The following is a 14,334-nucleotide window of genomic DNA, read 5'->3' as shown; positions in this document are numbered from 1 at the left end:
AGTCCATGTAACACCAAATGTTCTTGAAATATTGAGCATAATGCCCTAAGTTCTACCGACACTATAATTATTATCCAGTTCGAGGTGGAATCAAACAATCATAAATTTAAATTTGGAATCATAGTTTTTTTATAATACCATGAGCCTAGGTAACAACTAATGAACTTAATAAGTTTGGACAACATTATAATTATTATGTTGATAGAGGTCGAATCCACTAATTATAAATATAGTTTTTGAATCGCAATATTGTTTTGTTAGACCATGAGCCTACGTAACGCCTAATATTCTTAAAGTATTGAACATAATGCCCTAAGTTTTGAACAACATTATCACTATTATCTAGTTAGAGGTTGAATCCAAATAATCGTAAATGTAATTTTCGAATTGTCATATTTTTTAACACCATGCGCCATGTAACACCTAATGTTCTTAAAACATTGAACATAATACCCTATGTTTGAACAACATTATAATTATTATCTTGTTCGAGGGGAATCAAATAATCATAAGTTTAACTTCTGAATGATAATTTTTTTTTAATACCAAGAGCCCATATAACACCTAATGTTCTTCAAATATTGAGCATAATGCCCTAAATTTGATTAACATTATAATTATTATCTAAATATTAATAAATAGTTATGGAATTAATTTCATAATTATGAAATGCATTTCACAATAATGATTATTTTATGTATATGTATATGTATTATAATATGAATTTTAAAGCATATGATGTATACATGTATTTTAACAAAATTTTAAAACCACATTAATGGGCCTTCGCCTGTGCAAATTTATGCGAGTTTTGCACAAATTCGCATAAGTCATCAAACTATGTTGTGAGATCCAAAAATTTGCACAGCGGAAGAAAAAATCAGACCGGACCGCTCCAAAATTCAAACTGTGGCAATACCACACTGAAGACCAAAGCCAGCTCATCCAGGCTGAGCTCTTGTTGGGCCTGCTTCCGTACATAAACCTGGCAGTGGATCATATCATTTTGGTGCACCTTTTCAAAGAGAGATCTAACTGGTCTTGTTATTATCTTCTTAAGCAACACATTCTCTAGAATTTCTTTGACCATATTTGTCAGGCTTGTGATCTTTTGTTTCCTCTTGTTAGTTTATTTTTTCGCCGTGTTTTAAGTTGTATTTTGAAGGGCCTACATAAGACACATTATAACCTCGAAAGATAATTATAAACATGTTTTTCCATCTGGGTATTCCCCTTGTTAGGGAGTGTTCGAGTGTCTGTGGACTCAAGGACATGCACCTTTGTGGACTCAAGGTTGAAGAGGCTAATTTTCTGGATTCAGGACAAGGTTGCTTAAAGCAAAGTAAGGCTTTTCAAGCCACATTTCTACACTCTTCATCTGCTAAAGCTGATTCTCTTTTCAATCTCTCCCCCTTCATTATTTCTCTTCACTCTCCCCATCTTCTTTCTCTCTCTCTCTTGCTTGTCTATACCGCTCAATTTCCCAGATTCCAGAGTTAAAACCTCGCATAAAAAAGCCCAATAAAGTCATACAAAAAATGGCATCTATCATATGGGACTAACTATGTCAAGTCAAGTGAGAAGGAATACTGTGAGTAACATCAGAGGCTCTAGTGAGGAATTCTAGGAGGATAATAAAAACACAGAATTCAATTAAACTTCAAGAAAGGGCAACTGCCCAGAGGGATTGCTTACACTTTCAACTCCGGAAGAGATATTTGGAATCAACGGTAGGAAGGGGCAACGTCACCAAGGCAATCAAAGAAATGGTTGAGGTCAATCTTCGACCGGCCGGCATAGATATCCTCCGACCTACCACCATTCTCGCCTTGCGCAGCCATCTCCACCAGCATGTAAAGCTTCTTTAGAGGCATCTGCAATAGTACAGAATAAATGATCATTTAAATAACGAATTGGATAGAGTGTGCCATTTGGGTCAGCCATTTTAAAATGTGTCATTTTGGTCTGCAGCTTTGTTCCATTTCCATCCGAGGGACAGGAACAGATGACCGAATGGATGGAATGAAATGGAAGGCATTACAAACTTCGCGTAAATCACCAGCATCTCAAGATGGAATGAAATGGAAGGCACGAAGGCTTTCGTTCCAGCCTCATTCAGAGGTCAGGACATATGACTGATGAAAATAAGGAACAGAACAGATGATGGACCATCAACTGTCCAGGAGCCTTACACCCAAATATCCAGCATCAAATGTAATTAAGACGTTTATATTTCTTCTTCCGTTCTGGGGAAATCATAGTTGATGTTGATTTAACTGAAAGACAAGAAATATTGGTCGTGCATTGTACTCACATCATTCACTGCTTCAGCGGCAGCATCAATATCATCCTCATTAAAGACGTTGAGCCCATGCAAAACCTGCCCACAAGGTGGAAGTTTGAATACAGCAGAAAATATGCTTGATTTTTTTTCAGATCAGTGTCGGAAAATTTTTAACTGATTCATCAAATATTACCTTTCTGGCATCTTCTGCTTTCAATACGGGGACATTGTACACAACAGAGAAAGCATCGCAGACACCAAGCGACTCTAAGAAACCTAATTCACTTGTTGTGCCCAATACAAGGAGATTTTTTCCCTGATAGGTCATTATAATTCATTATAATTCATTAAATAAAATACAATAATATTTATGGGCGAACCTTGGGGGGAATCCGCTTCAGGAGAACCATCAGCGTTTGAGAGATAAGGTTTGAAAATCGAGGTCCAATGGGCACATATTCCAGCAACCTAAAACCAACAGAAAGTCTCTTCAGCTTCCATTAAAAAAAAAAGAGTTTGTTTGGGCATATCATGGATCAACCTTTCTATGTCATCCAGAATTATGATGCTTAACTGAGATTTGTAAGCGTCCTCAAATACCTGCAGAAAACAGTAAGAGAATTTGAAATAGGCAGAGAACAACGCAAAAAAACCCAAGCCGAGGTAAATCTTATATGTAAAAGCCACATCATGGTTTGCAATTAAAATGCTATGCAGCAATTATGAGACTATTCAATTTAGCAAACCTTGACTATCCGGGAAGCTTTGCTACTCTCGCTCAGACCAATCATGGACTCAGCTGAAATCTATAAAGACCGGTGGAATCGAATTAGCCCATAAATTTGAGAAAAATACACGTAGATATAAAGAGACGCTTACAATTTTCACGTAGGGAAAGTCACTCTGGATACCAATAGTACCGGCCATTGAAGACTTGCCACTGTAGGAAACCGATGACTATATTTATTCATTTGAAGGACGGAAAATAAAAAGGTAGAAGGGACAAGGGGATCAGGTACCTGCCAGCTGGACCTTCTAGAAGGCAAGTCAGAAGAGGGCTGCCCTTGCTTCCTCTTACCTGCTCAACCAAAAGCATGGCTCTTTCATAAATATGTCGGTGCCTCTTCCCACAGTCCACAATCCCGTTTAGCCTGTAAGAAACATAGACAATCCAGTCGATAACATAGACTATCAGTATTTAAAAAACAAATTATGAAGAGAGTTGAATATCTCTCGGACCTGCATCTTTCGAGGTCATCGGTAGATGCCCCGAAGGCAGGTGTGATCTCTCGGAGAGCCAGCAGAAAGTCATCCATGGTGACCTTGATACTCTCTTCGTCTAGTGTCTTTGTGAGATCATCCATACTAATCTGCCGGTTCAAGGCAAATGAGACGGCACTCTTCACAACCCCCTCAAGTTCAGCTCCACTGTAGTTCTTGGTGCGTGCAGCTGTAATTAAGAATGGAGAAGCATTGAGATATTGTAAAAAGGAATAGATTTCAGCCGTGAAAAAAAATACCGGCTGAAATGTCGCATCAAAGGGAAAAAAAGTTATTGGAATGACCGCAGGTACAGTCAATGTTAGAATGTTGGAGTTAAGTTGAAAGGAAGTCTGTGAAGCTTCCACATCTCAATTAATTGATTAGAATACGTAATGATTTCGATGCAAAGACCAGTTATTACAGTATCGATGGTCCCCTCTTTTATTATATGTTCAAGGCCAAAATAAAAAAACAGAAAGACCACTTATCAAGTATGGTCCAGACAACATGCATACCAAGCTCTTGAAGGTTCACGTCTGCCGCAAGAAAAGAATTTTCCTTCATTTTGTTCGTGTGAATCTGGAGAATTTGGAGACGACCATTTTCATCTGGAAGATTGATCTCGACATGAACTTCCAAACGTCCTGGCCTGGAAAATTGTAGGAAAGATTTGCCGTTTTCAGGATACGGGATCCAAACTAAAAGGGTATATATGAGGTAATATAAACGGGACTTTTTAAAGAAAGAGCAAAGGACCAAGTAACCTTGACCCAAAACTGATGGATTCCAAGCCTAGTAAGTTTTGAATAAAGACCTTTCGTATTAAAGAAATATATGAAATTACCTCAATAATGCCTCATCTAGCAAATCCTTCCGGTTGGTCATTCCAATGAGCAGCACATTGTTCAAAGATTCAACCCCATCTATCTAGATAACAGTACTACTTAAGTTAAAATGGAAAAAATACCAGAAGAAAGTACAAATATACTGAAAAAAGAAGCTTTGACACAGTCATGTCACCTTTGTAAGCAGCTGATTAACAATACTATCATGAACTCCTGTTCCATCTCTGGTTGAACCTCTTGACTGTTAAGATTTTAAAAAAAATTGAGCATCAGCAGATATCGAACCAAATAAACTAACGACTGACACAAATAACAAGTGTAATCCAAATTCAGAACGTTACGTCATAAAGATGCCAATAAATGAAAACTTGCTTCTTAGAAAAAACAACGATAGCAGTGTATATGACTATATATCATCGACATGGATAATATCAGATAAAATCAATATTGAAGAAGATGCTAAATACTGCATTATATAAAGAATATAGGATTTGTTATGTCACATTTAGGGATTGGGATCAAATCTGATAATCGAATCATAACCTTGATCATTATTGCCAGAAAATTGTTTCAGACTCGATCTAACCAACTGGTTTGGACTGTATTAAATGATCCAGTCCAAACCAATGGGCACTTTGAACTGGATTATATTGAAATTTTCGAATTTAATAATCAATAAATATTGTATAATATAAGAAATGAGAGAGTGAGAGAGAACGAGAGAGAGAGAGAGAAAGAGAGAGAGAGAGAGAGAGAGAGAGCAAGCAGGAGGGAACGAGCAAGAGAGGGCAAGCAGGAGAGAATGAGGGAGACAGAGAACGAGCGAGCGAGAAAGACAGAACGAGAGAGCAAGAGAATAAGAGAGAGAGAGAGAGAGAACTAGAGAGATAAACCGAGCATGAGACAAAGTGTTCTCCTTTTTTTGAACTCTTCGAATGAAATTGATCGATTTTGATTTCCTTTTTTTTGGAATATACCGATTTCGATTTCTGAAATTGAATCGATGGAAAATCTAGATCGAGCTCGAAAAAAATCCTTGTTATATCAAAATATTTGATTTGTTCAGATAGAATTCCTTCAGGTTCCATCGAATCACAAGCTCAAAATTCGATTGATCCAATTCGATTTGAACCCCAATGACAGAACTCGTCCCCAAATAGATATAGAAAAGTTTACAATTCTTACCTTGCAAATGGCGTCAATTTCATCAAAAATAATGACGTGCAGTTCACTCTGGTCACCTACAGAAAAGGAATTTCAGTGAATACAACTGAACATAAATATCTGAAATCAACGCACAATATCCAAAAAAGCTCAGTAAAATTCTGTAGACATCTTTAGCCTTTTCCAGAAGATGTGCACACCTTTAGTTCTTTGGTCATTCTCAGCATCAGCAAATAAATCTCGCACATTTTTCTCTGTTTCCCCAACAAATTTGCTCAGGACCTCTGGGCCATTCACAATCTGTATGAACAAACGTTTGATTTAGAACCATCTTCAAAACGTTAACCATTTCGTAGAGCAGAATATAAAAATAAAGTTTCAAAATATAAGGCAGAAAGAAAGAAAATCTCTGCAAGTTAATTCAACAATAAGACCAAGTAATCCACAAAAAGCTCAGAGATTAAAGCAGTCGGAAACTGGTACGCCTAAACAGTCACGCCAGAGAAAAAAAAATTCACGCCAGAGAAAAATTAATATATTTCTGAACCAAAAGTACGATGCTGCAGATCACCATATGGAAAACAACTTAGAGAACAAAAATAGGTTCTATTGATTGTGATCGACCATAACCTGGAAAAACAATCTCGATGTTGATAAATCTGGTAAATCAAGATGCTAGGAAGATACACTAAATTTTGGTGCCAGCACAATGCCAACGCATAAAATCAACTAACGATGATTAGTGATAAAAACAACACCTTTGGCTCCTTCCCATTTAGTAGTTTCCCAATCTGACGCGCCATAAGAGTCTTGCCAGTGCCAGGAGGCCCATAAAGTAACATACCCTTGACGTGCTTAATACCAAGCCTGCAGTACATTAAAGGAACGAGAAAACAAAGTAATTATAATTTGAGAGAAGATAAAAATAATGAAATCGTTAGACCAGAATAGGATTTCTTACTTGCTGGTGACATGAGCAGGGAAAACACGGGAAGCAAATGCTCTTCGAAATATGTCAGTAAATTCATCACTGAGGCCTCCAATCCCCAACTTCTGAAGGTTGAACTCCTTTTGTTTGAAAATCTTGGTGCTTGCAGCTTCGCGTTGGTTAACGACCTACCATAAGATAAGGCAACCACAGAAATGTAGCCTCCGATATTAGATACCACAAAGAGGGATTAAAATAAAAGACAAGGAATGATTGAATATCGCAGAGGAACGTTAAAAAAGTTATCCATTTCAGAGGAAATCGTTGGTACACAATTGTGAAAATCCATGAGGAACGAGAAAAACAGTTGTAACTTCCAAATATGTTTACTTTGTTGAGTGGTATCTCTATTCAACAAATGAGATAATCAAAAACTATCAAAATAAAAAATAAAATCCAGACCTTGATGCCAGAGTTTGGAGTAGCTTCAAATATGATGTAGGTTTCTTCAGAGAAAATTCCTCTTTCTAGCGTTCCAGACTTTTTACCTCCTCCATCCTCGACCAAAGCCTGGTTTACTGTGAAAATATATATCACCCCACAATATTCGAAAGTTACTCTCTGCCCAATTGTCATGACCTGAAAGAGGAAATAAACGCTTAAGAGCGTAATTCAAACTGAAGGCCTCAAAGTCACTTTATTTACGTTCTTAACAGATAAGAGTATTATATCAGTCTATTCGGTCTGAAACACAGAGGGCAGAGCATCGAGTTTGAATAACATTTGTTCATATTATTACAAAAACCCATAACTTTCAGATTATTTCCAAGAAGACAAAATCAAGCATTTCATCAACAATAAGTTTTGGAATTCAGCAGGAATCAATTTACATAAGCCAGAACACATGTAGAAGATGAAGAAAAGAAGAGAACCAATTCTACATGAAAGGCGACGTTTCAATTGAATTGCAAGTAGTTTTTTTACTATTGCATTAGTGTACAAGGAACACAAGCAGCACAAAGAAACAATTTTAATACTCTGCTTGTCATAATTAAATTCAGTGCAGTTTGCTCCCAGGTAATCATCCTCGGTAGAGACCTATTTAGTTTTTCAGTTTATGGACCAATTAAATTGAGCTGGATAAATGATGGAAAGTACGTAGCACCAAGAAAACTATACAAAAACAAGAATATGAAATGGCCGATAGATCATCGGTACAAAGTGTTGTACCTGATCAACGAATCTCCTTCGAAGTTGTTGTGCAAGAAGAACTGCATCGAGCTGAAATAATATCAAGAATTTCAGTGATGCGTCAGGAAATCAAGACTATAGTCGCCGTAAAGGTAATTGTACGGATACATAAAATGAAAAAATCAAAAGAACATAAAAATATGGATATGCGTTAAGTTCAAATATGAAGGCAGACCTGTTCATTCTTGTTAGCCTTCGCCTTTGCAAAATCCAACTCCAAAGTTAGCACTGCTAGCTTAAAATTTTCGGGCAGGGAAAACCTGAAGCGATTCAAGAGTAAAAGCATCATGGAAAATAGAAAAATACCAGAATACATTAACAAGGAGTTCCGGAATTCAAAAATAACGTACCTGGTGACCGATATCTGATCACCAGACGAAACTTTCGACTGCCGACGTTGCAGAGCGTTCAAGGCAATATGACCGTCCGGAATGCCGTCGTGTGCTGTGTGTTTTTGTTATGGAAAACGAAATATCCACATACACAGTTGTTCAGAGGCATTGTGTTCTAAAAAAGAGACCGAGATCTGATCATTAAACAACCTAAGTGAATCATTTTTGAGGAAAAAAAGAAGAGGCGATCACATTTCTACAGCATAAGATTGATGATTCCGGAAATGGACTCTGGAGGTAATAATTTTGGCATCTCCGAATGACTGTATCCAATCAGTTTACACAAAATGTACGAGAGTGAAAAAAACAGATGCATCATCTGTGCTGAACAATGAGTTTCAGATAAGAAAATAAGAAATTTGTAAAGACAGATGCATCATGTTGGCCGAACAATGAGTTTTAGACAAGAAACTGGCAACGCTAGAACGTAGAAAAGGATATCTGAGAGACAGCACGACGGAATCTCCCACAATAGCAAAGACCAGGCCCGTTCCGCGGGTTGAGAGGGATCTGAAATCATTTGTGGAGCAAAAGGCGAAATTCGTGAGCGCGAGATCTTGGCTCGGCGTGTTGACGACAATCATTGACGATCCGCTTCCGATCCGATGATTGAACGCCATTCGAAAACTTGGCGGACGAGGTGGCGATCCGCCTATGCCAGCTTCTCTCTGGAACTGCTATTTGGAGAAGATCCACCGCCATATACACCGGAAAACTTCGCGTTGAAGAAAGAATTTAATCCCGACGTATTATGACGTCATCGTTCTACGCGCAATGGACATTTGCGCAATTAAATAGACTGTAATGTTCTACTCTCGACAGAACGAGTCGGACTCGTCATCGTCTATTTTGGATTGGATGACGATGACACGACGAAATCGTCATCGATGAGAATAATGACACTGCTGCGCTTTTTATAAACAAATCAAAGATAAATTATTTACAAGCTAAATTACTAAGCATAGTATTGACAAACTAAAAGGAATCCAAAGCAGTTGATATGGGCTTCTGCTCTACTCGGATTCAGAAATTTGCCACGCCAAGTTATATCATTTAGAGTGAAGCTAGTGAGAAAAAAAAACATGATACGAAGATCAGTGTAAATGGTTTTTTTAAGCAGTACAGGTGAATTTGATGGAGTCACTTAGAATAAGTTGTTAGAAGAGGGTTAATTTTTGGAGTGCTGACAACTCTATGATTTTAATATAAACTAAAAATGTTTTGATCGACCGGACAGCAGGAGGTGCGTTGGGTTGATCGACCCTATGGTCAACCATGCCCCAGTTTCTTCCACGGACATCATTGACCAAGGTGATACCCTGGTCAACATTGACCAGGCTGACCTGATGGTCAACTCTCGATCAGAGACGACAACTACCTTTGTTGCTCTAGCCGAATCGTCTCCGATGGACCATGATGTCATCCCCACACAGATTGACCGTCCGGCCAAACCTTCCGCGGCTGATGAGGCTCCCAGTACACAGTCCATGAAGACTTCACTCAGCAAGGGATCACCTCCGCCGATGACTTGGGTAGCGCGAGTGGTGGGCAGTACACATCCCTCACCCACTACTTCACTACCCAAACCTACACTACCTCCACTATATGATGATACTATCCCGACGCGAGGTTACGTGGACTCCGAGGGTCTACGCTTAGTAACCTTCTCCAAGGAGGAGGTAACACGAATGGCAGCGCCTTTCGCTTTTACACTGATTGGGCGGTTTGCTACAAAGCGGCCGCTTATAGATGATATCATGCGGGTCTATGTAGCACCCGGGTATTTTCGGGGACAGGTGGTCATTGGAGCACGGAACCACAAGAGCGTCTTCATTCGGTTCCAATTCAAAGATGACTTCCGGAAGGCTTGGAGCCATACTACATGGACAGTCAACGATTCCACGATGCACACGTACAGATGGACAACAGAGCAGACAAGGCGCTCACGTGAACACTTCCCCCACTCGGTCCCAGTGTGGATCGAATTTCCTGGCCTACGCCCTCATCTATTCACCCCCTCTGCTTTGGAGTCTCTCGCTAGTGCAGTCGGCACTTTCATACGAGTGGACAAGGACGTCCACCTCTTCAGTCGCCCGGGCTATGCGAGAGTATGCGCTGAGATAGACCTACTCTCCCCCATACATCGCATGATCCTCATCCGTAATGGGGATGAAATGATCCGTCAGCCTATTGTATACGAGAACCTTCCGCGGTTTTGTACGCACTGCAGCGTATTAGGCCACACCCTTCAGACATGTCGCCAGAAGGCGACACAGGCTTCTCAGGCCATAGAGGAGGAATACCTCCCACCCATGGATTGTAACGATTACATTGTCGCCACGAGCCCCGCCAACCAAGGGCGACGATCTTATGGGAGACCACCGACAACTCCACACCCTGTAGTTCCATCGGCTCACCCCACCGTAGTACCTCCTCCTCCTAGGGTCATTGCGACAGCTAAGCCCCCAGTGGCTAAATCTGCCGCTTCCACCTCCCAGTGGGTGAAGAAAGGCACTGCGAAGCGTCCCACATCCCCACAACGGGCCAGAGATGTTCCTTCCCGTAAGGGAAAAGAGGTCAGTACTACACCACTGACCTCAAATGCTTTTGCCCTTCTAGATATCCAGGAGGAACCTCAGGCTATGGACCTTATCATCGATGGATGCCCCTCTCCCCCTGCCCGCCCTACCGCTTCTCCTAGACCTACCGCTTCCCCCCCCGCCCGCCCTACCGCTTCTCCCAGACCTACCGCCGGCCTTTCCACACCCCTCCCTACTATGCCCTCCTAGGTATCTCCTACCGCTTCGCCTCGCCACTCCTCCCACCGGCCCCCCCCTTCTCGTCCCTTGCCCCCTCCCCCGTGCTCACTCCCCCCCGCCACACCCCTCGTCCACTCCACATCCACCCCTTCTCAGTCTTCTCCACACACCCCATCATCTCTCCCCCCACCTCACGATTCACCTCCTCCGTCTCCACCCTCCCACCCCTCCTCTTCACTACTCCCTGATCTACCCCCCCTGGAATCCCCACCACCACCGGACGACTCACCTCCTCCACCTATACCCGTACCCACTTCTCCACACCTACCCCCCTCGCACCACTCATCTTTACCCTTGAACCAGATGGAAAGCTTGACAAATTGTCAAGCCACTTCCACTAGTTCGGAGAGCAGACATAGTGGGACTAGTGGTCGTGACTCCACGGATGAGGAGGATGAGGACTCCCTCTCGGAGGAATCGGATGTGGATTCACCTCCTTATCTGGGACACCGCTCGACTGCATCATCCCCCCCTTCACGTCGCACGTATAACATCCGCTCTCAGGTGCGTCACGCGAGCCGATAGACTTATGATACCCAGCCTCGTTTGGAATTGTAGAGGGATAGGGAACCCTCTCACCCAAACTCAATTACTCTCTCTTATTCATAGGCACAACTTAGGTATAGTGGGGCTGCTTGAGCCGATGATTACATCGGACCAGTCCCAATCCATCGCGAGGAAGCTCGGGATGGACCATGTCTATTGCCATACATCGAATAAGCTTTGGCTTTTTTGGAAGCAAGGCTATTCAATTGCATTCTTGGCTGAAGGGACACGGTATGTCACCTTTGACGTGTTGTATCCCCCAAAGCCCTACCTATTGACCATTGTGTATGCTCTGCATAGACCCACCGAGCAGGAGGCCCTCTGGGAGGAACTCGCTCACCATATCCATTCTCACTCGCATCTAGTTGATCTACCTTGGCTTATAGCCGGGGATTTCAACTGCATACGGGACGCTAGTGAGCGCCAAGGGGGCTGCCCTCCACGGCTGCGCTCTATGCAGGATTTCAATGACTTTATCCACGAGACTTCCTTAGTGGAACCGTCGACCATAGGAGAGAAGTGGACGTGGTGCAATGAACGTCAAGCGGATGCGCGTATATACGAACGGCTTGACCGTTGTTTTACTAACAGTACCACATTGATGCATTGCAACTTCACAATGGAGATCCTCCCGAGACTTTACTCGGACCACACACCGATCCTCCTTCTCCCCGACTCGAGTCATCGAGTCCGTAGACCACCATTTCGATTTCAGACTATGTGGTTGGAACATAGTGATTTCCAGAGCTACATCCGTAGCCACTAGCATGGATCGATCTCTACATCTCCTATGGAGAACTTTAGTTATCGGCTCAGGAACCTCAAGCTCCACCTCAAATGGTGGAACCGTCATGTCTTTGGAGATGTCCACTCACCGGTTGAGGAACTTAAAAAGAAACTGGTCGATGTCGACCGACACCTACAGGAGTGCTGGACAGATGACATGGGAGAGTATCAGCTCCGTCTCAGAGAGCAGCTGGAAGATGCCATGCGACGTCAGGAGATTTTTTATCTCCAGAAATCACGTATCCAATGGCTGCGAGAGGGCGATAGGAACACGCGCTTCTTTCATGCTTCGATCCGCCACAGAGCACGATCAAACTATACGACCCTACTCGAGACGCATGACCAGGACCTTGATCAGCTAGCAAGCGTAGGGGTGGAGTATTATCACTCTCCCCTCTCCTCGCAGCCCATTGTTATGAGCAAGGACATTCTCTCCTCCATCCCTTCCTTGGTGACAGACCAAGAGAAGCACTTTTGCTAGCCCCCCTGATAAGCCTAAAATTTACGGTGTTTTAATCCCTAATTTGTCGTTGTTTTCTTAGGCTTATGCAATAAAATTTGTAATTCCTTCCTCAATTAAGATTTTAGTATAATGCTGAGTAAGGAGTCGAACCCTAGAGAGGCAGTTTTGCAAGAAATTCTGATTGACTTAGTGAAATTGAGAAGGTTTTAGTTTAAAACACTAGAAGAGAGAGAAAGTTAAGGAAGTTTATGGAGTTTTTATGATTTAGGTATTAAAATGATGGAATTTTTGGATGAATTTTTGTGTGGAAGTTTGAATTGATGAGAATTGAAGAACTGTAACTTGAATTTTTTGAATTCTAGAGAGAGAACGTGAAGTTTAACCTAGAGAGAGAGAGTGCATGAAATTTGGGGATTTTTTGCCCTAACAGTCAGATCTGTCAAAATTGACAGATCTAAATGATAGGAATTGTTGAAATATGATGAAATCTAACTTCTAGGATAGAATTTTTGGCTCCTAAACAGAGATCATATGCTTCTCCCTCAAAATCAATGATTCTAGGGCATATATCTTTCGCCTATGCCTTGGCGTGTTAGAACGTCTAAAAATCACAGATCTGAGAGGTGTGAAGACTTACAAGACTCTGGAGAGGCTCCAATCCGAATTTGAACTGCTGAATCAAGCTGTGTCCTCCTGGCCAATTGTATTGGAGCTCAAAACAAAGTTCTAATTTTGCCACCTTCTTGAGCCCAATTTATAGTGTTCTTGGCTCAGAAAGGTGGTTACGAATATTACAAACAAACCCTGAAAATTTCAGGTCATTTGGAAATCAGGATGAAAAGTTATGATTTTTTGAAGTTTTTAGGCTTGATTTTCTCTCTCCTCTAGTCGAACGGTTAGAGAATCCACGTGGCGCGCTCCGATTGGCTGCACGTTTTTTTTCTTTTCTCAAGCGCTAAAGCGCCAAAATTCGCCACGCACTTGTGTAACAGAATGCATACAGCGCATGGTGAGTTTAATTCGCACGTAATATATGAGTACAAAGCGCTCTATGCCTCCAATTGCGCCATGTTCCCCTCTGTGCGTGGCGAGCACCGCGCTACGCACAGAGGGAGAAAATGATTTTTTTAATTCAAAAAAAAAAACTATTTACTCCGCTTTGTAACAGTAACTGCGGCGTACGTGCGTTGCGCCACGTCGCCAAAAATTCAAAGAAAATAGAAATTACTGAAATTTATAAAAAACCCTTTGCGGCTTTTAAACCTGAAAAATGCCCTTAAAAGTCCGAAAATCGGATAAATACGCCTGTGATCAATTAAAAAAATCCGAGAGTGATTTTTTCAATGAATTAAATTTCATTTCTTGCTCTAAATCATTCCAGAAAATTCTTTAAAAATGTGAAAAAATCAGAAAAATTATAAGAATATATTTTCAACTGAAATAAATTCATTTGAAAATATATTTTGACTTTAAAAATCATTTTTCCATAAAAATAAAATCAGAAAATTGTGCATAATTAACTAAAAATTCATAAAATTGTAAAAAATCAACTTTTTTGGAAATTGCTTATATTTTCATAATGATAACATGCAA

The 14,334-nt window shown here is 41.1% G+C and overlaps 1 protein-coding gene across 1 annotated transcript; it reads right to left on the bottom strand.

Moving 5' to 3' along the window:
* Positions 1-1,632: 1,632 nt before the first annotated feature.
* On the bottom strand, positions 1,633-8,833 carry NSF (AAA-type ATPase family protein). Its single transcript, XM_078571487.1, has 21 exons — positions 8,555-8,833; positions 8,086-8,179; positions 7,911-7,995; positions 7,715-7,765; positions 6,947-7,123; positions 6,518-6,672; positions 6,315-6,423; positions 5,757-5,856; positions 5,578-5,633; positions 4,568-4,633; positions 4,392-4,474; positions 4,063-4,196; positions 3,524-3,734; positions 3,304-3,435; positions 3,164-3,224; positions 3,031-3,090; positions 2,826-2,884; positions 2,665-2,752; positions 2,478-2,600; positions 2,315-2,380; positions 1,633-1,874 (listed from the first exon to the last, which is right to left on the bottom strand). The coding sequence occupies exons 1-21, from the start codon at positions 8,745-8,747 to the stop codon at positions 1,725-1,727; spliced, it is 2,253 nt and encodes a 750-aa protein (XP_078427613.1). The 5' UTR covers positions 8,748-8,833; the 3' UTR covers positions 1,633-1,724.
* Between the last annotated feature and the right edge of the window lie 5,501 nt (positions 8,834-14,334).

The sequence above is a fragment of the Wolffia australiana genome, chromosome 2 (genome assembly GCF_029677425.1).
Source record: "Wolffia australiana isolate 7733 chromosome 2, ASM2967742v1".
NCBI lineage: Eukaryota > Viridiplantae > Streptophyta > Magnoliopsida > Alismatales > Araceae > Wolffia > Wolffia australiana.
Note: the sequence above shows the minus strand (reverse complement) of the source record. Positions and strands in the feature narration are given on the sequence as shown.